Below are 23704 nucleotides of genomic sequence, written 5' to 3'. Positions count from 1 at the left end.
AGCTGTCGCCATGGTGATCAGTTTCCCAGTGTTTGCTCAAACTAAGACCCTGCTCAATAAATTACTCCATGGTTTGTCTTAATGGTTACATTATATCATCACAGAAGTCATTTGAGAAACTGGACATTGTTCCAAAGAGCTCGTCTAGTAAGCTTCATAGGCCAGCAAGTGAGTCAGACTCATTGGGTAGGGAGGAAAACTTAAAAGATAGGGCTGGTCCTAGAGATATGCTGCTTTTGAAAATTGTCTAGTCAGGGATGCCTGGGTGGCTCAGTGTGTTAAGCCTCTGCTTTCAGCTCAGGTTGTGGTCCCAGGGTCCTGGGATCAAGCCCTGCATCAGGCTCTCTGCTCAGCAGGGAGCCTGCTTCCCTCTCTCTCTCTCTCTCTCTCTCTCTGCCTTTCTGACTACTTGAGATCTCTGTCTGTCAGATAAATAAACAAAATCTTTAAAAAAAATTATCCAGTGAGAAAGTTATCATAGCATGAAAGAATATAACTTTATAAAAATGTTAAATTACCATGGATTTAAAAATATGAAGTACATGAATTCATTACAATTATGATAAATTATAATTTAAAAATTAAGTCTTTAAAACCCTTGTTTGAAGCAGTACAGACAGACAGTATAGGTATCTGTAAACAAAAAGTTAAAGTCTCAACCCCATACCCTACTTAACGTAAACCATTATCAGTGTGTGTTTTGCCAGATGTTTTCTTGCAGTTACAGGGACAGATATATACATACATAATCTATTTATCTCTTTTACAAAAATTCATAATACATGTTCTACAATTTGCTTTTTTAACTCAATATATGAGAAAACCTTTTCATGAGAACCTCACATTTTATTTAACTATGATTCAGTTGATAGGTTATTTCAATTTTTCACCCTTCCAAATACTACCATTTTCATTTATCCTATATTTCTAATTCATGAGATGGTTAGAAATATAACTTGAAGTCTTCTTAGACATCAGTACAAATCCTTTTGACATAGAATAAAATTCACGATAAATCATTTCCAGTTTGGACATTATTGGAGAGGGATTAATCACAAAAGAAGGTTATTATTAAGTGGTTTCTTCCAAAAACTGTTTCACTGATGTATTCTAAGGATATTGTAGATCCATTTCCATGTACTTGATAAACTAGGTTAACCTGAAAAGGAGAGAGGGACAGAAGATCTAAGTAAGGTTAGTATCTTGAATAAAAATGATACCTTACTTTCAAATGAGTCTTTAGGGGGAAAAAAAGCAATTAAAAATATTTTCTATCTACACTGGGTCGTGAGCCACACATGTCTCATTAACTTTTTGAAGAGTTGTCAGTTGATATTCAAAGTAAGGAGATCCTTGTGACTCACTTCTATTTCAACGGTGGCTTCAGAACTATTTTGGGATGTGAAAAACTTTGACCTATGCTGGTTCTTTCTTGATGAAGGGAATCATCATCGTCGCTATTATGTTACGATGTGCGTTCTTAAAAGTAAATTGAGCCACCTCTGGGCCACTGGACCAGAGTGGGTTGGCCCCCAACAGTGAACAGACTAAACTATAGCTTTAGTCCAAGAATATGGAAACTGACAACAAATTATTGCTTGTGGTCTACTTCCAGTTTTCAAGTGCAAACATACCAAAGTTTATTTTAAACTTGAGCCAGTCAGACATTTAGTAATATACATCAAAGAAGAAGTGAAGGCCTCCCATGTTTATTATTTCAATATGATGTCTGTTCTAATAAAGTAGAAGAATGCGTATGATAGACCATGTAGTAGAAATTCTCTGGTTCTACAGTTAGGCCTTAAATATATACATATATTTGTAAATTAATCCAAAACACATTGCCATGGTTCCAGTTCCTCTGAAAGCTGATTGTTTTCCATCCCCTTTTTAATTTTAGAAATATAGTGGCTGACTGCCAGAACACTTTCCGATAAACAGTCCACTCCATGTATAAAAGGGGCATGAATCACGAATGTTCAAAAACCACAGAACGTTATTTAAATAAGTTAAAGTTATTATGGTCTTCCCTATTAATTAAAAAAAAAGCCATCTGTGCAAGGTGAATTTTGGTAAAGTCCCAATTTTTTTAATGATTGTGGATGGAATTTGCAACTGCTCTCATCGTGAAACGAAAGTACGGCTCAGGGATTCCCAAGATAAAATGTACTGTTTATGTAATTTTGTGGTCATTTGACTAAATTTCTAATAAAACACTGGAAAGAATTCTCGTTATGTGATCAGAATTTACAGTCCTACTTGAAGGAATTGGCTCTCCACTCACATCAGATTTCTACGCTTCTACTTCCTTAACATCCTAAACCTTTATTTCATCCAAACCTTCTGCGTGTGCATGTGTGTGTCTGCCTCTGTCCCTCTTTTTCACACACACACACCCCACAACCCCCATGTTTTGTTAGACCTGCCTTGAGCACACTCATCCAACAGTGAGCAAGACTGAACACACCAAATGGAAAATACCGCATAAAGGAACAACATACTGGATGACATTGCCAGTGCATGTCGATGTGCTCGTGCAATGAGTCCTCATTTTCCTTTTTGTTATTTGCACATTTCTGTTCAATCTTCCATCATTGCCATATAGGGACAATAACCTAATAAACCGAAGCCTTCAAAAATCTTAGAGGGACGAAGAGTCAAAAGGTGCTCCTCCCTTGCATCTGGCAGGAAAATCCTAGGATGAGAAGGATCTGGGGATTGTTCTTGGTCCTTTCCCCCCAACCACTGTTTTCAGTCCATTAAAATTTGTACCCTGGCCTTTTCCAGCTTGAAGCCACCCGGGTGTCTGTGATGGGCAATCCTTCTTGTTTGGGCAGTCATTCATTATCTCCATTACCAAAAGGAGAATAGAGGACCAGTACATTGTTTGGATGAACCAGAGTGTTAGGAGGAGTATTTGTCGTGGCGGCAGAGGGCCGCACCTGACAGGCAAGGATTGATGGCCAGGAATGAGTGTGAGTGGCCAAAGCAGCCTCATAGGATGCAAATTACTGACTGTGGATTCCAATTTATCCTGTTCATTTTTCTTGCCCGTGCTGAAGACCATTAGTGGTTTTTGAAGCAGTGAAGGGGTCATTACTAATGTGGGTAGGCTCGAAGCAGGAGGGGGAAGGAGGGGAAAAGCCTTCTGTAATTACACAGCTTTCAGGAACAGGCTGCAGGCCCTAGCCAAAAAAGTGTCAACACCTCGCAATCAAAAAAATTTATTTTCATTTTATGCTTAACCCATATTAACTCAACATTATCATCTTTCTTTGTTAACATTTGCAGAATATTAAAAGCCTGGCTTCTATACTAATACAAATCTGGTTAACCCCTTTTGCTGTACAGGGGATTTTGTTTAACCTAATGGCATTTGGGTTTGCTAATAAGTAATTGTACACATTTTGGATAATGCAGACTATTATAGAAGATGAAATACCTGAAGAATAAAATTTTAGATGATTGAAGAATGCGCATTCTCTCCAACACTGGGATGATTAGAATGCTCTGAATGGAATACTCTGTTGTTCCTAATGTCACCCTTTAATAATGTTGATGGGAAATAATATTAAAGGCTTCCTAGTTTATGAATGACTTTGACATGCTGGATAAAAGTTTACTTTTCTGTTTAAGAAAACCAGTGAATTGAAAGCAGGGACCTCCCTAGAGACGTGTTTTATAATCATGTGCATGCAACTACAGTGTCTCCAGAAGGGAGTGTGTGGTTCTGAAATGACAGTCCTCGAATTCAGAATGATAGAGGGAAGTGGTCGATGGTGGGAGGGTGGCTCAGTACAAATGTTGGTGAGCCCTGATGGGAAGTAAAGACAAATGAAAAAGCATCAAAACCCATGGCTTCATTCGCTGATTGGCACACCGTAAGGTCAAATGTAAAATTTCTCTGTGAAGCCTGGCACGTCATTGACTCCTTTTGATATGTGGTCATCGTGCGTGACCCACTGTGTTAATGCAGAGTAGTAACGATTAAGAATGAGTGCATCTCCCACTGGCCTTTGAAGGAGTCAACATAAATACAGTCAGTAAAGTCTGTTACGATTGGATCGGTTGCCATGGCTTCTAAAATAGTAGCGATGACCTCCTATCTCACTTTCCAAACTTCTACTGTCAATAACCTCAGATTAACTAGGAAATAATGATTATATTGGCCATCTCACAAAGATGACGTAGGATAAGGGCTTCACGTAGGTTTTCGAGGCAATAGAGTAAAATGGCCCCGAAACTAGTTCTCTTAGTGTAACTGAAGTGACTGCCGATAACCAAAAATCTGATCCCATCACGAAAAGTGCTTTCCATCCCTGACCGGCTGAAGAAATTGAATAACTGAAACACTTTGCTTTTTACAGCCGGCCCTCCAAAGTGTGACAGGAACGAAGGGGCTCCTAATGCAGGTTTTTGGGATTCTTGTCCCGGCCTATATTTTTCTCCACATGATTAAAACCAAACAAAGCAAAAGCCTCGATTACGAAAATCAAGCCATAGACTAAAGAAATCACAAACAGTGGTTTCATTCTTAGAAGTAAGTGACTCTTTCTTAACTTCTGATACATCTTTCAAAACATTTGTTTTTTCATTAGCATCCGTACCCTTCCGAAGAGCAGAAGAAACAGTTAGCGCAAGACACAGGACTTACAATTCTCCAAGTAAACAACTGGTGAGTGACCCAAAAACCAATGTCTTTCTCCCCTGGCTAAAATGAGATTTCTAAATAATTGTTTTCTCTTTTGCTTCTGAAACAAATGAAATTGAGGAGGATAACGTCTGTGTTTCTACCCTGAGGTGTGAAAGTAGTGAAAGTAGTGTGAAAGTAGTGTGTAGGGGACGAAAAGGTAAATGGTGGTTGTAAGATGTATTCCTCTCTCTCTCTCTCTCTCTCCCTCTCCACCTCACTTTTCCCATCTCTGATGCTTCAGAATTCTCCAGTTGAACCACAAATTCTGTTCGGGTCATTCCTATTGAAAACAGTTACTGTGGTTTTTGTTTTGTTTTGTTTTCTATTTTTTGTGCGGTCCTCTTACAGAGTGATCGGGTCTGGGAAGGGTTCTTTTGTCTAGGCTTTCAGGGGTGATGAAGATGCAGGCTTTTTAGCATTTCATAATAGAAATTTATTTACCCTATTTTTTTTTTTTTTAACACGGGGTTGTGGGGGACGGGAAGGAAAACATTTTCCCATTTTGAGCTTTGCGATTTGACAGATTACTCCTGTGTGGTGCATGGACCATCACCCTTTGTATGTGGCTTAGAGGGTAACTGAGGAAAAGGAGGGGCAGAGGATTAAATAAAATGATCACAGTGGCCAAGAAATGATATAGGAATTACTTATCAAAATACTGGCCCAGGTTTTATCAGCAGCTTAATTTTGTTCAGTACATTCTTGGGGTGATGTTCAGATTAATTGAACTGACAGTTCCCTTTCAAAATTCAGGGAAAGTATTTGCACGGATTTCAGGCCTTATACAAACTTAATTACATGGAACTCCATTTTATCATTCTAATTCCATGTAGCAGAGGTTGTATTTACAAATGAGAAGTCTCTGCCTTTATTCACAGCTTTCCTTAATATATTTATCAAAGCAGGTTCATTTACAAAGTGCTCTATCTGTGGGATACAGGCAGGCAGACATTAACAAAGCTTTTAGGTTTATCAGGCTCGCTGCCTGATGAGCTACCCGAGGGTCAATTGATTTTGTGGTTCTGTGATTCATTTTTTTCTCATTTTTCTAGGATCACAATGAGAGACATGCTTGGAGAATTAGCCAGTTTGTCTGCCTTATCTGTCAGGCAATTTTTTTTTTTCCCAGGGAAGTCAAGCTACTTAAATTGGCCACAGGAACTGCCGTTATCTGACTTTAATGCACCCTATAGTGTGGATAGCATTTCAATTACACCAGTAACCAAAGCTTAGCTGCAGCCCTTTTCATGCCTGTGCTGTACAGAAAGTGATGTGCCTACCTACAGAAGCAGAAAATTGAGTTGCCTTGCTTCTGTCAGGGTGATTAATGCAGAAATAAACTGCTAACCTGAAAAGAAAGGCAGAAAGGAAGGATAGACAATACAGACTTGAATTCACTTTAATTTTCTTCTAAAGATTGGAACTATGTACATGTAAAGATACCCTTTAGACCAAAAACTTGGGATAAAGCCTCTGAGCTCCTGACAGGGAAGTGTGTGTGATTATATGTTGATACGAGCCTCATAGCGTAAACACATAGAATATACGTCCACATCTATATTCCATTTTATGCTCCCCGCACGAGCTACTGGTGGTCCAAAATAGGAAAAATAAATACGCTCTGCGTTAACTATGGGAAACTTACTCGCCCTGCACGTTATTGGACAACACACTGATGGCCAAACGGAGCCGCTCTCTAGCCCGTGGTCCTTCGTGCAGTTAATATCGCTCTGGAATCATGATTTTTGCACCCGGGGCGGGGTGGTGGGGGGCAAGTTGAGGAAGGTGGTGATGGGAGTATTTGAGAGAAATGAAGTCCTTCTGCGGAGTTTCAGCATTGACATTTGATCTTGCTCTTTTTTGAACGTACTGTTCCGTATCATCCCTTACCTGTACTTTTTGATGTAGTCATTATACTTCAAGAGGGAAGAAGCTCAGGTCCTGTATCTAAAGAGGAGCGTTTCTCACAATCAGACACCTGGTGGGCACCTGGAAAGAGCACCCTTGTTTTCTGAATTCCATCGAGCCCGGAAGGCACATCCGACGAGTCCTGTCTGCGGGACGGTTTAGGCGTCTCATTTCTCTATTATTTGAGCCGTATTTGCTGCAGAACGCCCAGGGTTAGGATGTGACATTCTAGCGCTCAGTAGACTTTCCGTAATATGGCATAAACGTTGACACCTACGTCTCTACAAAATAATTCCATCTTCCTAATTTTCACACTTCCTTCTGAAAAACCCTATAATCCTGCCCCGAGGTCCAATTCTTAGTTAACAGCTACTGTAACTTCGATAATAAGGTGTGACTCATGAGGATAGCACAGCAAATAGCTCGAAAAGACTACCAGGAATTTCATATAGGGATCGAATTTCTGGGGATTTCACAAAGACGTTTAAAAGAGAACACCGGCCAACGTCAGTCCATCTTGAAACTGTCCAATGCCTTGATGAAGTCAGCCTGGAAACAGAGAAAGCTATCCAGCCTAATTTCAAAGGGCTTCATAATCACTGTCCTTAAGTGCTAAGTGATGCCTAAGAGACGTGGTAACAGTGGGCTATAAGCTATTTCTCCAGGCCCTGAGAGCTCTCAGCAAAAAAGCACAGGGATCAGACAGCAGTTCCCAAACCTTGTTCAGTCAGCTCTCCTTGGAAATAATACCCACTCCTCTGATTAAGGCCAGGGCTTTAGGCTTTGTGTGCCGTAGGGCTTGTACCCAAAGAGTTAGAATAGTCTAGAAAGTGCACAAATCATAAAATCATGGCTGACTTGCTGTTCTAGTTCTGCTTCTCATGAACCTCTTGAAATACAAAGGCCAAGCAAGGTCAGGGTTGTTAAGCCGCGCTGTAACATAGACATCCACGTCTAGAGTAATAAGCAATAGCACATGGATCCATGCTCCTGAAAAGAGCAAGAAGCGGTGAAAACAGACCTGTTAAGATCAGTCAGCAGTTTTAGAACGAATAAGCAAAAAGGAAGTTTAGAAGGTAATTAAGGGAATTAGAGATTGTTTTATCTTAGCAGCCAATGATAGAAATAATCCTAATGGGCTTTTCCAGTGTATTTACACTAGGTAGGATGCAAACAGTGAGGATACAACCAAATCAAATGTGATTGCAGGAGAAGAGTGGAGTTTATGACACCGAGTCATTTTTTCTTACGGTTAGCCCTCAGAAGCACCTACATAACCAGTCCTCTAATTAAGACCTTTTTAAAAAACAAAACAAAACAAAACAAAACCAAAAACCATGATAACCAGCTAGCTCTTCGATGTATATGCTTCACCGCTAAAGCTAATCACAAGTGGCAAGACTGGTTTTCTCTGCTGGTTAGAACAACCCAGGTACATGCATTAGGAGAGAAAAACCGCTAAGAAATACATATCCTCAACTGAATAACCTTCTCACAATGGGGAAGCAAATGTGATGTCGTTAGACTGGATATTGATTCAAGCTTAAATGGTAATATGGCATGGTAGGTAAGCGCTCAGGCTCCAGAACCAGACCCTACGGGGTTAAAATCATTGTTCCATCATCTGTCAGATGTCTGACTGCAGCAGATCACTTAACTCCTTGATGCTTTAGTTTCCTCATCTGTAAAATGGGGGCAGTGGTCTATAGATTACTTACATAGTCGTGAGAATTCACAAAATGCTGCATGCTGAGTGCTCGGCATAGTGCCAGCACACACCATGGATGCCATCTATTATTAAAATAGTTCAAAATAAGTCGTAAAAATGAGAAATAGGATTCCATACAATGATTTCAATAATGAAGTCATTAAGTAGCTTACCAGACTAGAGTGGAGATTTCTTTCAAAGGGAAAGAAAATTTGGGCGGCAAAAACTTTTTGTGCATAGCTTCTTTTTTTCCCACATTCTATAAATAACATCTATTTATTGTTATGGGTTAGAAGTCGGTGATTTTATAGATGGAGGAGACATAATTCTTACCCTCATGGAGCTCACAAGCATATTACATCTAATTTATTTTGTTATCACTTATTTACTGTTCACTATATACCAACCTGTGCTAAGCGCTTTTAAAACATTTCCTTTTTCCTTTTTCCCCCCAATTATACTGAGAAATAGTTGGCTTACATCACTGTATAAGTTTAAGGCATACAACACATTGGTTCTACTTATTATATACACTGTGAAACGATCACCACGGTGGGTTCAGCTAATGTCCACCTCATGTATATGCATTGCTTCTGTATTAAACAAAGATGGACTTTTGTAGTTTCTTAAATGATCGTTTTTTTTTTCTTTTCTTTCTTTCTTCTTCTTTTTTATTTTTAAATTTTTTTTATTTTGTAGTTCTTTGATGCCAGGGAGGTAAGATTAGGGAACCCTAGGAGGTAAGTAGCTTCAAATAGCTGTGAAGGTTAGACGTCTTGAAGGAAAGTTTTGGGTATTAACTCTCTGATATTTCCTCAGGAGGCACGCTTACAACATCATTGACAAAAGATTTTTTTTAATTACTTTTTAATGAGGAAGTTCTTTTTTTTCTTTAATGAGGAAGTTCTTGCTTGAATAATTTGTTGGGGTGCAGTCATACATCTTTGACAATAATAATCACTGAAATACGACAGTCTTAACTTGGACAAAATCCATTAAGCTAAAAATACTATGACAAAAGTCATGACATTTCCGTGTTCTCATGCAACTTTTCTCAATGCTGTATCTGAATTACAATATTAATTTTAAAGTTCCTATTTCCAGGCTTATTTCATTTTATATTCTGAAGATGTTATTTATTTTGAGAGAGAGAGAGAACACGCATGTGTGCACTTGACATGGGGCAGAGGGAGAGAGAGAGAATCTCAGGCAGACAGACTCCCTGCTGAGTGTGGAGCCCCGCTCAGGTCTGGATCTCACAACCTTGATATTCATGACCTGAGCCACAATTAAGAGTCAGATGCTTAACTGACTGAGCCACCCAGGAACCTCTCCAGGTCAATTTTAAAAGAAAGAAGTATTGTACTTTTGAAAGCTCATGTCACTTCTTCAGTATTTGTATCTTCTCTCTCTACCAGCAAGCAAAATCCACAGGGTGACTTACTGACAGAGTACAGGTATACGAGGCATAAAGGACTTATTTTCTTGATAGAAGGCTGTCCCCAGGGCCCCAAATAAAAATGCACAAAACTTAAATTTCAAAGAACTTTCCAGTTGAAGGTAGTTCAGAGAGTTCCCCTGTGTAATAGATTAAGTGTCCTGGAACAGCCTCTCAAATGGAAGATATTAAGTATCTGTACCTGTTGGCCCCACCTTTCCATGAAGGGTCTTACAACACTCTTTCCTGGTCCAGCAGCTTTTAGTAATTGGACCCCCACTTTGTAGAACCTCTGGGAAAGTGCCCATTTTGTTGTACCTATTTCAATGTGGCCACACCGATGACTGTTTTCAGCACACATAGGAACCTGTTCAGTTAGGATTCAGGAACTATGCTGAGAGAGTTCTCTCGGGAATCAGTTTCTCTTTCTAACTTTCTTCTCTTTTTCCTGTGGGAGGCTCGCTAATGACCCAGGTGACTTGGTTTTCTTCTGTGTGGAATAGAATGATGTGGAGACAAAGAATTTGTGTATGAAGACATGATGTAGGTTAAAAGTGCTCTGAAAAGAAAAGATAACTATTGTCAGGAGAACTTCCCAACCCTGATTGAAATATGGACAGGAACAGAGTGGTAGCCTGAGGAAAGCAATCCTTCTCCTCCAGAATCCCTCAGTCTAGATGAATTTGGGTGCCCAGATGCTTTTCTTTGCCACGTACTCGTGAAGGGCAATATTAGTGTTCGAGGTGGGTTTCAAGACCAGGAGGTCAATTTCAAGCCCTCAGTCAGTGAAGCCCGGGGCCTGGTTTGAAGCCTAATGGGCAGGAGGCTGAGTAAGTAGTAAAAAGAAGTGCACTTCTTTACAGCAAAGAAAAGTCACTTTCGGAGGGTGTCTGTGTTGTCATTCCACAGCAAAGGGAGCGGACACCAGGAAATACATTGTGATATTAGGACATCACGCCTAAGCAGGGAATGGAGTAAAATAATTTTGTAGTAAACATACGGAATAATTGGCCAGTGGTGCAGGAATCTGCATGAGGTACAGAGACAGCTGGACACTTTTATCTCGAGAGAAAAAGGGTTGAAGGAGGGCATGATAAACCAGGGAGGTGGAGTTGAGATAAACCTGAAGGGAACCAGCCTGCTGGACAAAACATTCTCTCTCTAGCTCAGCAGTTTCCACCGCCGGCCATTTGTTAAACACAGAGCTGCCGTCTTTGGCGATTATTTCCCAGTAACATCTATGTTTCTGAATAGAAATCCATCTGAATCTCAAGTCACATTTGCCAGGTGCTAGACTCATTGTCAGCATTTCATGTGCTGGAACTGCCCATACTGAGGAAGCGAATACAAAAAAAAAAAAAAAAAAAAAGCCTGCTTCTGAGCTCCACTTTGGTGAACTTGAGGTGAAAGGCACCTCTTTCCGATGGCCTCCTCTGCCAGGAAAAAAAAAATCAGTGACCGCGGAAGGGGGCAGAGATGCCAAGGGGGTGCGGTGCCAACCAGCCCCGTGAGGTCTTTGGCTAAAACCAGAGCATTTTCTTACCAACAGTCGTGCATGGGGTTAAAGAACTAAGTTTGTCTCGGCAGTAGGCTCCCCAACCTCTCCCTCTCTGCACGGGTTCCACTCACGGTCTGCACGGTCACAGGATCATTTTCTTGGGGACCTGCAATTCTTCCTGAGAGGAAAATCAAAAGGAGTAGGAGAGATTTAAACCGTGAAGAGGAAAACACACACATGATTAATGTTTAACCAGAGGGACGGCCCTCAGTGGGCCTGCAACCCTGACAGGGTTTTATTCTGCTCTGTCTCCAGCACATGTAACTGGGGGACAACGAGGGCATCGACACAGGACACAGCAGTTTTGTGCAAGAGGCACAACTGCCCTATTTTTCCCATTTCACTTCCTGCAGCAGATTCGTGAAATTCCCACACTGATCGGAAGCACGGAAGAGATTTATTGGACCTTGGCAGCCGGGCCTCCAGACTCCTGCCATGTCAGACTAGCATTTCTAGACACCTTCTGTCCTGGAGGGATGGCAGTACCATTTCCAGAAACTGACATTCAGTCCAAATTTGGGCAAGCAGCTCAGACTCAGCAAGAGCCTTTTAAAAGTGGTAAACAAAAGGGAATAGAGGGGGAAATAAATGAAGGGGATGCCAGCGAGGGGACTCAAAGGGGAGGTTTGCTGCAATTCTTTACATTCAATTATACCAGCTCCTTTGTGCTTTTCCCTTTAGCTCTGCAAAGAAAGAATGAAATATGGTTTTCATAGCAAGCTGGCAGCATTATCTCAGGATACATATTTCTTTGCTGGGTTGGAATGCCAATGGGGGGGGGGGAGTTCTTCATTTAGAGGAAAGAACAGTGCTACAGAGAAAACACAAAACAACAAAAAAGGAATGCAACAAGTTTCTGAAACAGTTCCAAACATTGCCCCTTAAAGAAAATATTTAAATGAGAACTTTTTTGAAGAGAAAATTTCTCATGCTGAAAGTTACCATTTTTCAAAAGTCTCTAAATATGGAAAGAAATTGGCCAAAAATGTAAACTATTTTTGATATTTGAAGATTTCTGAGAATTAGCCCCTCTCTTTCATTGATAAGGACAATGAACTCCACAGACCAGTCCTGTGTGAGGCACAAGGCTCTACCTACTTCTGTACTTCATTATACCAGTATTTGGAAGAGAGACAAGGTTTGCTCCAATAAGTCCTTTATCCATCGCAATTGGCATCATCTACATGGTTTCTCAAAGTAACACAGAAATAAAAGTCGATATTTCAGTGGGTTGCGTGATTTTAAGTCAGATGACATTGGCTTGCTATTTACTTATTTTAAAACAGAAGAAAAAATGAAGAGGAACTATTGAAAAATATTACAAAATCATCTTAGAGCAACAGATTCAGCAAGTATTCCTAACCCCAGCCACAGATCGACAATGCTGTCTTTTAAACAAAACTCAACGAAAAGGACTTCTCAGGTTGCACTTCAACTTGTTTTCAGAATGCACAACAGCGAAAGGTGCTTGTAAAATGTAAACAGGACCCTTCTGTTAGAAGCTCTTCAAGGTAGGGTGAAAAGATGGATCGGAATATACAAATGTTGTGTTGTTCACTTTCTCTACATTTTTTACTCTTAAAAATGAGAGACTGGCTGGCTACTGCTTGGTTCTGAATTCTCGGTCCTGTTTCCCTCATTGCTGCTTTTTCCGGTAAATCTTTTTTCCTCGTTTCCTCCATTTCCCCTGGTATAGAGTATATTTAAAATGTATTCCAAAGATTCGCTCTCAGAGACATAAGTACTTTATGAATAGTCTTTAGACAAGATCCTCATTCGCTTCACTCATTCATTCACGCATTCATTCATTGGAGAGCAGTCTTCCAAAAATTACTTAATTGAGACTCTGCTCTGTTAATGAGTAAATGTAGGTCCTATTAACCTCTTGATCTTAAGGACTTGTTTTGTTGTTGCTGCTGTTGTTTTCATTGTGTGTTGGGTTTTTCAAGTATTAGAGAGTGAGCCTCAGCTAGGAGGAACCTCCCAGTGCTTACCCCAGAAATTCTGTCCAATTCATGACACAACTATTTCCTCTGTTCTCTAGAAACAAGGAACATCATTTTTTTTTTTTTGTCTGCAAAATTATTATAAACCTGGAGAGGAAAATATAGACTTCTGGGGTTTTTTAAATTTTCTCATCATTTTTCCTGCTTCATTGTTTTATTGCAGTCATAATAAAAAACCCTGTTTCTGTTTTTGTTTGTTTGCGTTTTGTGCATGAAACAGAGTGATCCTTGCTGACTGAACACTCAGCGTTACATTTGCAGCTAACTCCCTGCCCCTGTCCCGAATTGTTAATTCTGTGCTGGGGTTGAAACACAAGCGAGGTTCTTTCTCTTTTTTCTCTTGCAAGGTAAACATTGAGAGAGAAGAGATTTCCCATCTGTCTCTAGATACAGCTTATCTTTTAGATAAGTCCCTGCAAGCCGCGGTTTCAGGCTGTTTAATGTCGACCTCTTGAGTTCCAAACTTCCTTAATGCCTTTAGATAAGCAAAAACTTTAGCAGTAATTACTAAAGGAGTGGTGGGATAGTGGATTAATCCCAAAGACCCAGATTCAAGTCTACCTCAAAGCCCACGGGTGAATAATCTCTTTAATGCTCTTGGTTTTGAGGTTTCAACTCAGTTCTTAAGGAAGAACCTGGCCATTCTTGACTAAGGGTATATCCTGAGAATGAGTGCCGGAGAATTCCTTTTTCATTGTTGATTGATAGATCTTCTTCATCGAGATGGTCACAGATACCTACATACTTTCACCTGTCTCGTATTGACATTTAGGTAATTTCAAGGTTAAAGTGTCATCTATTTTAAACCTGGACTTTGGATATCATTTCACTTAAAAATAATGAAACACATGGCCAGCTTTCTTTGTCTCTACATACACTGTTTTCTAAAATTGAGAATGTACCCTCTTCCAAAGAGAGGATTATGATTCCAGTAGTCTGGTGGATAAGAATACTCAGCCTAATGTATGAGAAGAAATACACAAGGATTTTATTGGGCCAAGTGGTCCTTTTTTTTTTTTTTCTTTCCAACTGTGGATCTGAATCTTATTGTTTTATTTGCCAGTGCAGTTGAAAGGATGCACAGATATTTTTGAATGCCCGTGAGCAAATTTCCTCTTTATACAGGTGTGTAGAAAGTAGCACAATAGAATTTGGTCGCGGCTGGCTTATTTCCTGTGTTACCTGAAGCCCAGTTCGATAGGGTAAATTCCAAATATCTTTTTAGCTGGGAATTACTAAATCTTGATAGTCTTGGGTCTGTGTGACTGAGTCTGGCTCTTTGCTTTGGTACATATGTAGGCTTCCTGTTATCCTGCAATGTTCCCATGGATTCAGTGTGTCTGCGGCTGTGTTTGGTGGAATGGGCTGGTGTGGAAGAAAAATGTTAAAGAGAAAAGTAGAAATTCCCAGTGGAATGGAATAATAGAAGTCCGACAGATAACCCTCCCTTGTAATTTTTTCATAATGAAATTTACTAAAGCAATGTCAGTAAACAGGAAACAAGTGTAAAATAATTAGCACCAAAGGGAACATAATAGGTTACTTATTAAAATCCATAGAAGGATTATGTGACCTCATTGGGTCCAGGGACCAGGGATCACATGACTCGGCATGCCTTTTCTGAGGTGAGCACCCCAATGCACTTTGTCAGCATACTGGCTTCTGACATTAAATAAGCTTCAGGTATGATTTATTGAGTAGCCTTTTGACAGGAGCAACAGCTGAAATCTTCTAGGCCTTGCTGAGCCTCAGCTCTGTTTTCATTACTTTCTCCAAGTATTACATTTAGTCAACCAAGTTATGTGTAGTTCTGGGAGAATCTCTCCTGCTCCCAGAAGTCATTGTTCCACTCATAATAAAATTATGCTATCAATTTGCCACAAGAGAAACACTGAAGTTCACTAAATTATTGCCATGTGTTTTGTACTAAAGACAAAGTAATACCAATTAAAAAAACAACCACCCCTGGATTCTATTTTTTAATGGTGTGCGGGGAGGAGTGAGGCTGGCTCACAAGGGAGGTCATGTCTCTCTTCTACACATTACAAATTTCATTTTCCTTAATTAGAAAATGACGCTTATGGAGAATGAGCAGGGGGTTTAAGTGGGGAAAGAAGAAAGAATGAAACCTGAGCTGAGCCCTAAATAATTTGTCAGAAAATGACAACTTGCCTCCCGCAAGACTATTCCATTTGAAAGATTTGCTAGGTTACATTAGGCTCAGATAGATTTTTCTGGAAATGGGGCCATAACCCACAGACTGAAAAAAGTCCTGGTTCCAAAGCTCCGCAGATAAGTCAGATCCATACTTTGGTTCCATCATAGTAGCTAGGACCCTGTCTCTCTCATTTAGGATAACATTTTCAGAATGCTAGGTCCCTAGGGAGTTGAGCATTAGTTATGATGTGAGAGTGTCATGTTTTTAGAGTATCAGCAGGAACTAATATTCCGCAGTCTCATTTCATCTTCTACTAGATTAATTAAAGAATTGCCAATAATTTGGTCTCAGAAGGAAGGCTCACCTGTCCCACACCCTAAATAAATAGTGTCTGCCAATTGACCATCGAGTCGGTGATGAAGCGAATTCAGAATTTTAGATACAGTGAATAAGTCCAGTTCCATTACCACAGAAAATCTTTATACACTAAAATTATTTCCAGCCCCAGGCAGTACTAATTTTAAGTAACACTTCTAATGACACAATTTCGTGAAGCAATTGTGGGAAGCCCTTTGTAGTGTGTTGTTAAAATGAATTATATTTGTTCTGAGGACAGCAGGTAAAGTTTCCTGAGAAAATCGGCAGTTTATGAAGATGATAGGATTTTCCCAGTAACACCAGCAATCATTAACAACAACAACAACAATAACAATAAGGACTGCATTGATAGACCTCCTTTGGGAGCCTAACAGCAACACTCGAGAATGTTCCAAACTGGATTCAAAGAGAGGCATCATGGTTGTATTTTTATGACGGCGAGTTCTAATCTTTGGCTAGGTTTCCAAACTAGTGGAGGGTTTGAAATAATCTCTGGATTGGCTTGGGGTTTTTTTCTGCCTTTTAAGTGACAAGGGAGTTATTTACTTTGCTTATTAGCTCTTAGTAGGTGCTCCTAATTTCTTGTTGACTTAAATTGGAAGAAGCGAGAGAGAAGGCCAAGGAAGAAAATAGGCATGATAGCTGGGTATGGAGGTGAGAGCGCCACCCCTAGTGGGCCATTTCTTGGAGATTACACTGGAAGTTAGTTTTGAATCAGAGGAAGGAAGTCTTCAGTAGTTGGATAGAAATAGTACAAGAGACCATGAAAGTGGGGAAATTGAGTAAAGGAGGAGGTTGGGAGGAAGCCAGCTCTCCCTGACTAGAGAAAAAGGAATTTGTAAGTGTGTGAGGTGCTGTGAGAGAGACCGAAAGCCTGGTCCATGGAGTTCTGGGGCGGCGGGCACAGAGGAAGCTTCAGAGCTCACACAGAGGATGATGCAATGTGTGGTAGGTTTAAAGCGAATTGACTGGGACGTCGACAGCTTGAGTCTAATTCCATCTCAGACAATTTGTATGATCTTCGGCAATTTAGCCTTCCTTAGTATCTATTCCCTCATCCATAAAAGAATGGGGACTGGGTGATTTTTAAGGTCTTTTCTATCTTTAAAATTCCATTATTTTATGATTCTAAGCCTGTGAACTGAAAAAAAAAAATTAGTCAAAGCAAGCAAGATGAAAACGATTTTAACCATTGTATTTTGAATTGATTAGAAGAGAGGGAGAGACCAGTCACAGTAGACTGTAGGTGCCTTAAACAGAACCTGAATCAGAGATTTAGCTATTAAAATGGAAAAGGAACTGATTTTATCTCTATTGTTAAAAAATGTGGCAGGATTTGGTGACTAATTCAGCACAGGGTGCGAACGGCAAAAGGAGCTACAACAACTCTGGGCTCTGTGCCTTGGGGAACAAGGGTTTGGGGATTCTTTCCACAATGACAGCAGATTTGAGTGGGGCCTGCTGGTGTCTCTGGGAAGATGATCTTGTTTTCACAACAGATAGCACAAAATAGAGATGAGCCCTGAAGGGGAAGAGGTCAGAATAACAGGAAACACTGCGGGACCGCACAAGGGGAAGGAAAGGTAGGTCTGAGGGTACAGATGTTATTCAAGGCCCTGGGAGCAGATGAGCTTGTCCAGAAAGAGCGAGGAGGCCTTGGTGATAGAGAGCCCTGGGAGGAGCTTAGGGAAGGAGGGGCAAGTTCATACTGACTGCTGTAATTCAGAGGGAACCCCGACAGGAACAACTCCCCATGTGGTTATATAGGAGCCTTTACTGAAGCAGAACACTTTAGAAAACAAGATTTCAATCCGTAGTTTACAATTTCCAATTGGAAAGACCCACTAGAGTTTAAAAAGAAAAAAAAGATACAAGAAGTTTTGCATCTGTTTAAAGGTTTCTCCATAAAAATGGAAGAGCAAAGAAGGGAACGAAGCGCGTCATTCATCTTCCAAGTTTAGATGGAACGGTAACGGGGTAAACTTTCACACCGTGAAAGTTTCGACTTCCGTAGACATCCCACGGTTTTGCATAGTTGTGAAGGTTAAAAAACTTATAAAAGTGTGGGGTCACCTCATGAATCTTTCCACTCTGTGAGATTCCTTGGCATCCTGCTCCCTGACGGGTTGTCTTCAAAACAAAAACAATCTTCCTAATAGTGTGTTGTTGATCCGTCGATGAAGAACAAGAACCTTTGGTGTGGGCGGGCACTGCTCTAAAGTGATTTACTTCAACGGGGACCATTTATACACTTTGGCTTGTCACTCTGATGGCGATTTATAAATTTTTAAAAGGCAGCACTAGAGAAAAATGAAACACCGTCTTATGAAAAGCGTATCTTATTTAGCTTTCGCGTAGAGGGCTATGCACAATGCCTTATTTTGATCATTATGATGAGCTGTTTCTTAAAGGAGTATTGTAGGTAGATGCCCCTCTTCAGCAGGGCGAGAGAACTTAAACACCAAGTCAAAGTCACGTGTAGAGGGGCGCCTAGTGGCTCAGTGGGGTAAGCCTCTGACTTCGTTCGGCTCAGGTCATGATCTCAGGGTCCTGGGAATTGAGCCCCACATCAGGCTCTCTGCTCAATGGGGAGCCTGCTCCCCACCCCCTGCTTGCCTCTCTGCCCACTTGTGATCTCTGTCAAATAAATAAATAAAATCTTAAAAAAAAAAAAAGTCACCTGTAGAGTTTCACCAAAAGTCATTGAATTTGGAGTTATTGAGATGGTCAGTTCAGATGATTTCCCCATGTAAGCAACTACCTTCATTTGTCAAGTCCTCTAAACTGACTCTACTTTGTCAATTCCACACCACATGGCAAGAGAGGAATAAAGTTGAAATCTATGGGTAGCTAAAACTGTGCCATTTAAATATTTAAATCAGTGGAACAGTTGTGTTATAACCCCACCGTCACATCTGACCTCCCTCCCATGCCTGCCATGCTCCCTCTGCTTCCAAAAGCTCGTTAGTCTCCAAAGTCAATTAAACCACTCCGGAGAACCTTCTGGATTTCCTAAGGCTCTCTTTCCTGGATGTACCATTTATATTGACATGTTACTACCCCAGAGTTCATTTCTGTTGTGACTTCTTTCCAAAATAAGCACATTCCTTGCCAGGTCTTCTCATTGGGGACCATGAAGACAGATGAAACCGAGAATTCTGAAAAAAAACAAAACAAAACAAAAAAAACAAAAAAACAAAAAACTATCTTCAGTGAGTTCGAACATTTTCTAAAACCATGATCTTTTCCCCTTGAATGCAGTGAATGAATCGTCCTTGTTATCCACCCGGTCCTGACTGTATTTGGAGTAATACATGAAAATTTTACAATTTCTTTAGACAACTGGGCATTTGCAATAAAAAGGAATAATATGACAGGTTGAGTCATTTTATAAGAATATGTTATTTTGTGACTCTTAATTCTTTATTTAAAGGGGAGCATTAAGTATACTATCACAAACAGTCAATGAAATCATAATTACAGTAGAGCCAAATTTTATAATAAATCTCTCCTATGGCTCCAGGAACACATGCCTCCCATGATTCAAGTGCACTTATTCTTTGATTAGCCTGTGCTCAGGAAAGGAGGCATTGTTGTTTACCATGAACTTTATAGAAACTATAAAAGTAACTGAAGAAATTTTTCTCCATTAAAAAGAAAGTGGCTCCTTCTTCTTGAAGGCAGAAAGTATGGTCTCTTTGCTTTCCCAAGATCTGGGTACCCACTGCAGTGCCTGGTCACCGAAATTACTCATCTGATAGTTATTGAAAAATGCATGCATGATGACTGGGTATTTAGTCAGTACAAAAAGATGTTCCTAAAGGGTTTTATCTGAGTAGTAAAAACTGTTTAGGGATAATAATACTTTATTTAGAGGTAATAGAGAACTAAAAATGTAAAGTAATATTCTTGTCAATTCTAGATAGTTGCTAATAAAGTGATAAATTTAGCTAGCTATTGGCTAACTTAAATGAAATAAACTATGAATGGGAAAAGCCCTGTAAATAAGCTAAACCGAAGCTCTTTTTTTTCCCCGAAATTTGAAGTCCAGAAAGGGACTATGAGTTTCCCAGAGCCACCCAAGTGAGAGATAAAGAGCAAAGTTGAACAAATCAGATCATCAATCCACAATCATTTCTCATAAACCACAACCTGCCTGCAAAATCCTTTCATTTCAATGATTTAATTATCTCAAAAAGAAAAAAAAAAAAAACCTAAAAGGAAATATCTTGATCATGTATTCTTTTTTTTTCTATGTAATTTCATAGTGCCATTATGACCTTGGTTTTAAGAAAAATTAAAACTCTCTCTCTTCCTGATTATTATTATGCTACTATGTTTATGAATGTTCTGAAAAACAAATTAGTAAGACACTAATAATTGGGATTCTTACATCATGTTTTAAATAAAATTTCTTAAATATTTTAAGACCACCCAAATGATTATATGTAATCAAAAAGAAAAGAAGAAGAGGAGGAGAAAGGAAGAAGGAGGAAACATTTAAGGAATCTCAAAAAGTCTTCCAAAAAATCCACTTTGGATTGGCTTTAGGCTAAATTTGTTATTGGTGGCTTTTGAATTGAAATCTACTATATGCAGAGGTGGTGGGGGAGAGTTGAGTCAGACTATCAGAGGGTACTCACCTGAATTTAATAAAAGAAGATATTCTGGATCTAAAAAAGAGGCTCCTGAAACAGAGCTACCATTAAAGACTTAACAAGAGTGGGAGCTAAGAGTGGGAGCCACTGCCATATTGGATCTGTGACCCTGGACTCTAACCAATTATGAAGACCCAGGGCAGCCAGTGAACAAAGCAATTACAATGGGAGTCAAACCATTAAGGAGCCAAGAGTTCAGTAGCTTTATGTCCCTGCCAAGGTATCCCTAGAACACTGTGTAATAGGAATTGAATAATATTAACATTCCCACATGGTAGTTTAGAGCAACTTACAGTATATTCTAATCCAGGCAGATTTTTCATTTTGATGACTGTGGGAGTGGTTATTTTATTTTTATATGTACTTTTACAAACATTTAAATTGAAATAACCAGTAGCATAAAATTGCCAGTGATTTAGCTGGCTATGAACTTGTAACCAAATATACTTGGAAGATTTTTTTTTTCTCCCTGTAGCTCTCAGGTAAATTTCACTGCATGACAGCATTTCATGCCAGGCAAAGCCCGTAGAGGAGATGAAAAAGCATGAAGCATAACAAACATCACAAAGCCAGTACAATTTCTTGTTTATAAAGAAAAACAAGGAATGTAAGCTAAGTGGAAAGGTGCCGGTTGAAAGATATTTTAAATGCCTTCGAGTTAAAACCATCAGGGATCAGAAAGCAGAAGGCAAATTCTAGAGGCTAGTACACCAAGGGAAGAGGCTGATGAATTGCCCTGTGCACATTTTAATTAAACTATCATCTTGAGATTTTTTTGTGTATTGATTTGCACAGTACTTAAAAAAGCTTCTTTCCCCCCTACCTCCCTCTGTTGAATGTTAAAGCTTTGTGCCTTCAGCTTGACTCTATGAAAAGAAATTACTCATCTTTGGGATTATTATGGAAGAAAAAAAAAAACAAAACAAATGGGTGGACATGTTCTCTTCTCCTTTTCAATATGTTTGAATTTCAACTGTTCATATAATTATGCTGGCATGTATTTCTTCCTGGCTCTAGTCATGCAGAAAAATTTTAAAGATGAGAAATTGGACAACTCTAATGTGGTGTAAAATCTACTTACGCATTGTATTTCTTTCAATATTCTTTACCAATAGTATGCACATTGTTAAAATTAAAAGAAAATGTTAGCTTTTATGCCCTAATGTATTTACATGACATCCATAGCTGCCAAATATTTTATTAACATTGAAAAGGAGAAGTTTGAAAAATAAAAGAAATGTTAGAGATAGGGTTGACTTTAGGCAGGGGTGACAGTGACAACCATTTAATAATAATCACTGCTTTTATGGCTTCAGTTATAAGAGTTTTTACCAACAATAATTAGTTTCCTAACATCCCTGTGAGTCAGTTATTCTTTGCTTTTCTTACAGAGGAGTAAACTGAGGCACACCTTGGAGTGATTTTCCCAGGGTTTTTGGAAGGTCTCATGTGAATAGAGTAAGACAAATGCATTCGATACTCGATTCCCACATCAAAATGTAAACCTTCATATTCATAGGTAGTCGATTTCCCTGTGGATCTCTTCTGAGTAAACTGAAGATCAGTGTTTGTGAATTTCTTCATTCCTCTTTACCTCTAACCAGTCCCACCTGCTCCCCACAGATGCCCAAACAAATGGGAAAAGGGGTGCCTGGCACTAGAAGTCCAAGGCTCATCAGAAGAATGAGCTCTTTCTGAGGGATCAGTTCGCTAAGACTGGTCTCTAAAGCAGGCAGGTCATTTAAGTATAGCAAGATGGCGTAATGCAGGAATGAAGGTGAATTCCATGATAAAGACATAGATGTCCATTTTCTTCAGTGACTGATTCGATTCACACACACACACACACACACACACACACACACACACACACACAGTTTGGACCTGTGCTTGTCGGTAGTGGTCTTGGGAAGTCCATCTACTTTTCAGAGTTTATTTCTAGATCACAAGACCCTAGGGAAGGTTAAGTTTCTCTGATGCTGAAATAGTGTTCCTATCTGTTCAAGAGTGAGCTCAAACTAACCACTTAATTTTTACAAGTAGCCCAGATTGGAAATGGTACCCAGCAGGACCACAACTCTGAAACTCACTCCAAAACAGAGCAGTCTGTCTTGACTCTCAGATCAGCATCCTGAAGTCTCTTCTGGGAATAACCCATTGTTAGTGGTGCTGGAGAAAGGGCTCTAGGGATAGATAGCTTGCTGTTTCAAGTCAAACTAATGTTCTGCATGTGAGAGATATCAGAGTTTTAATTTATTTAGGAAATGTGTTCCTTGATCAAAGTTTAATCTTTGAAAGAGAAACACTTTTCCAAATCTCAGTCTCTCCCTAGCGATAGACTGAATTCCTTCCTCCTCCACTTTTGGCTACTTAGCCACTCTGTACCTCATTCAGCAGTGCACTGTAATGTGCTAGTTCTGAACCTCTGCTGGGTCATGGACTTCTCTGAGTACATGATGAGACCCATGACCACCCAGAAGGATACGTACAAGTACACACACACACACACACCCCCACACACATACCACACACTATTGCCTAAATCTTAGGGCCCTTCCATGGACCATCTAACCATTAACACCAAAAACAAGTGAATAAGAGCAAACAAAAACGACGAAGAGGCTACCTACTCTAATGGGCTGGCTGGAAATATATTAACTAGTCTATGGGAAAAAATAAAACCATAATCATGATTCATCCCTTTATGGGGGGTTCGATTTTAAATTAAATGTTTTTTTAAAGATTTTATTTATTTATTTGACAGAGATCACAAGTAGGCAGAGAGGCAGGCAGAGAGCAAGGAGGAAGCAGGCTCCCTGCTGAGCAGAGAGCCTGATGTGGGGCTTGATCCCAGGATCCTGGGATCAGGACCTGAGCCGAAGGCAGAGGCTTTAACCCACTGAGCCACCCAGGCGCCTAGGCGCCCCAAATTAAATGAATTGTTTGAGTGGTAAAAGATGGCTAACATTTTATCAGAGGGTAAATTTATAAAAAAAAATTATGAGCCATACCTTTTGGTTTGTCCTGTGTGGTTCTGCTGGGGCCACCAGATAGGACTGGACACTGTACCCTGCACAGTGCAGGGGCGTCACACACCCCATGCAGTTGTGTGCTGGGATTTGCACGCTCCAAGTCAGGCAGTGTGCCTGATCCACGTCTAACCCATTTTGGATATTGAATGGGTTAATAAACTGAAATG

The 23704-nt window shown here is 39.9% G+C and overlaps 1 protein-coding gene across 2 annotated transcripts in view; it reads left to right on the top strand.

Moving 5' to 3' along the window:
• Positions 1-23704, top strand: part of MEIS2 (Meis homeobox 2) — a 206897-nt gene that overhangs the window by 142188 nt on the left and 41005 nt on the right. For both annotated transcript variants that reach the window (XM_080807703.1, XM_080807702.1), the window contains exon 9: positions 4599-4675. In XM_080807703.1, coding sequence (XP_080663829.1) covers positions 4599-4675 — 77 coding nt within the window. The remainder of the gene's footprint in view (positions 1-4598; positions 4676-23704) is intronic.

The sequence above is a fragment of the Martes martes genome, assembly GCF_963455335.1.
Source record: "Martes martes genome assembly, chromosome: 7".
NCBI lineage: Eukaryota > Metazoa > Chordata > Mammalia > Carnivora > Mustelidae > Martes > Martes martes.
Note: the sequence above shows the minus strand (reverse complement) of the source record. Positions and strands in the feature narration are given on the sequence as shown.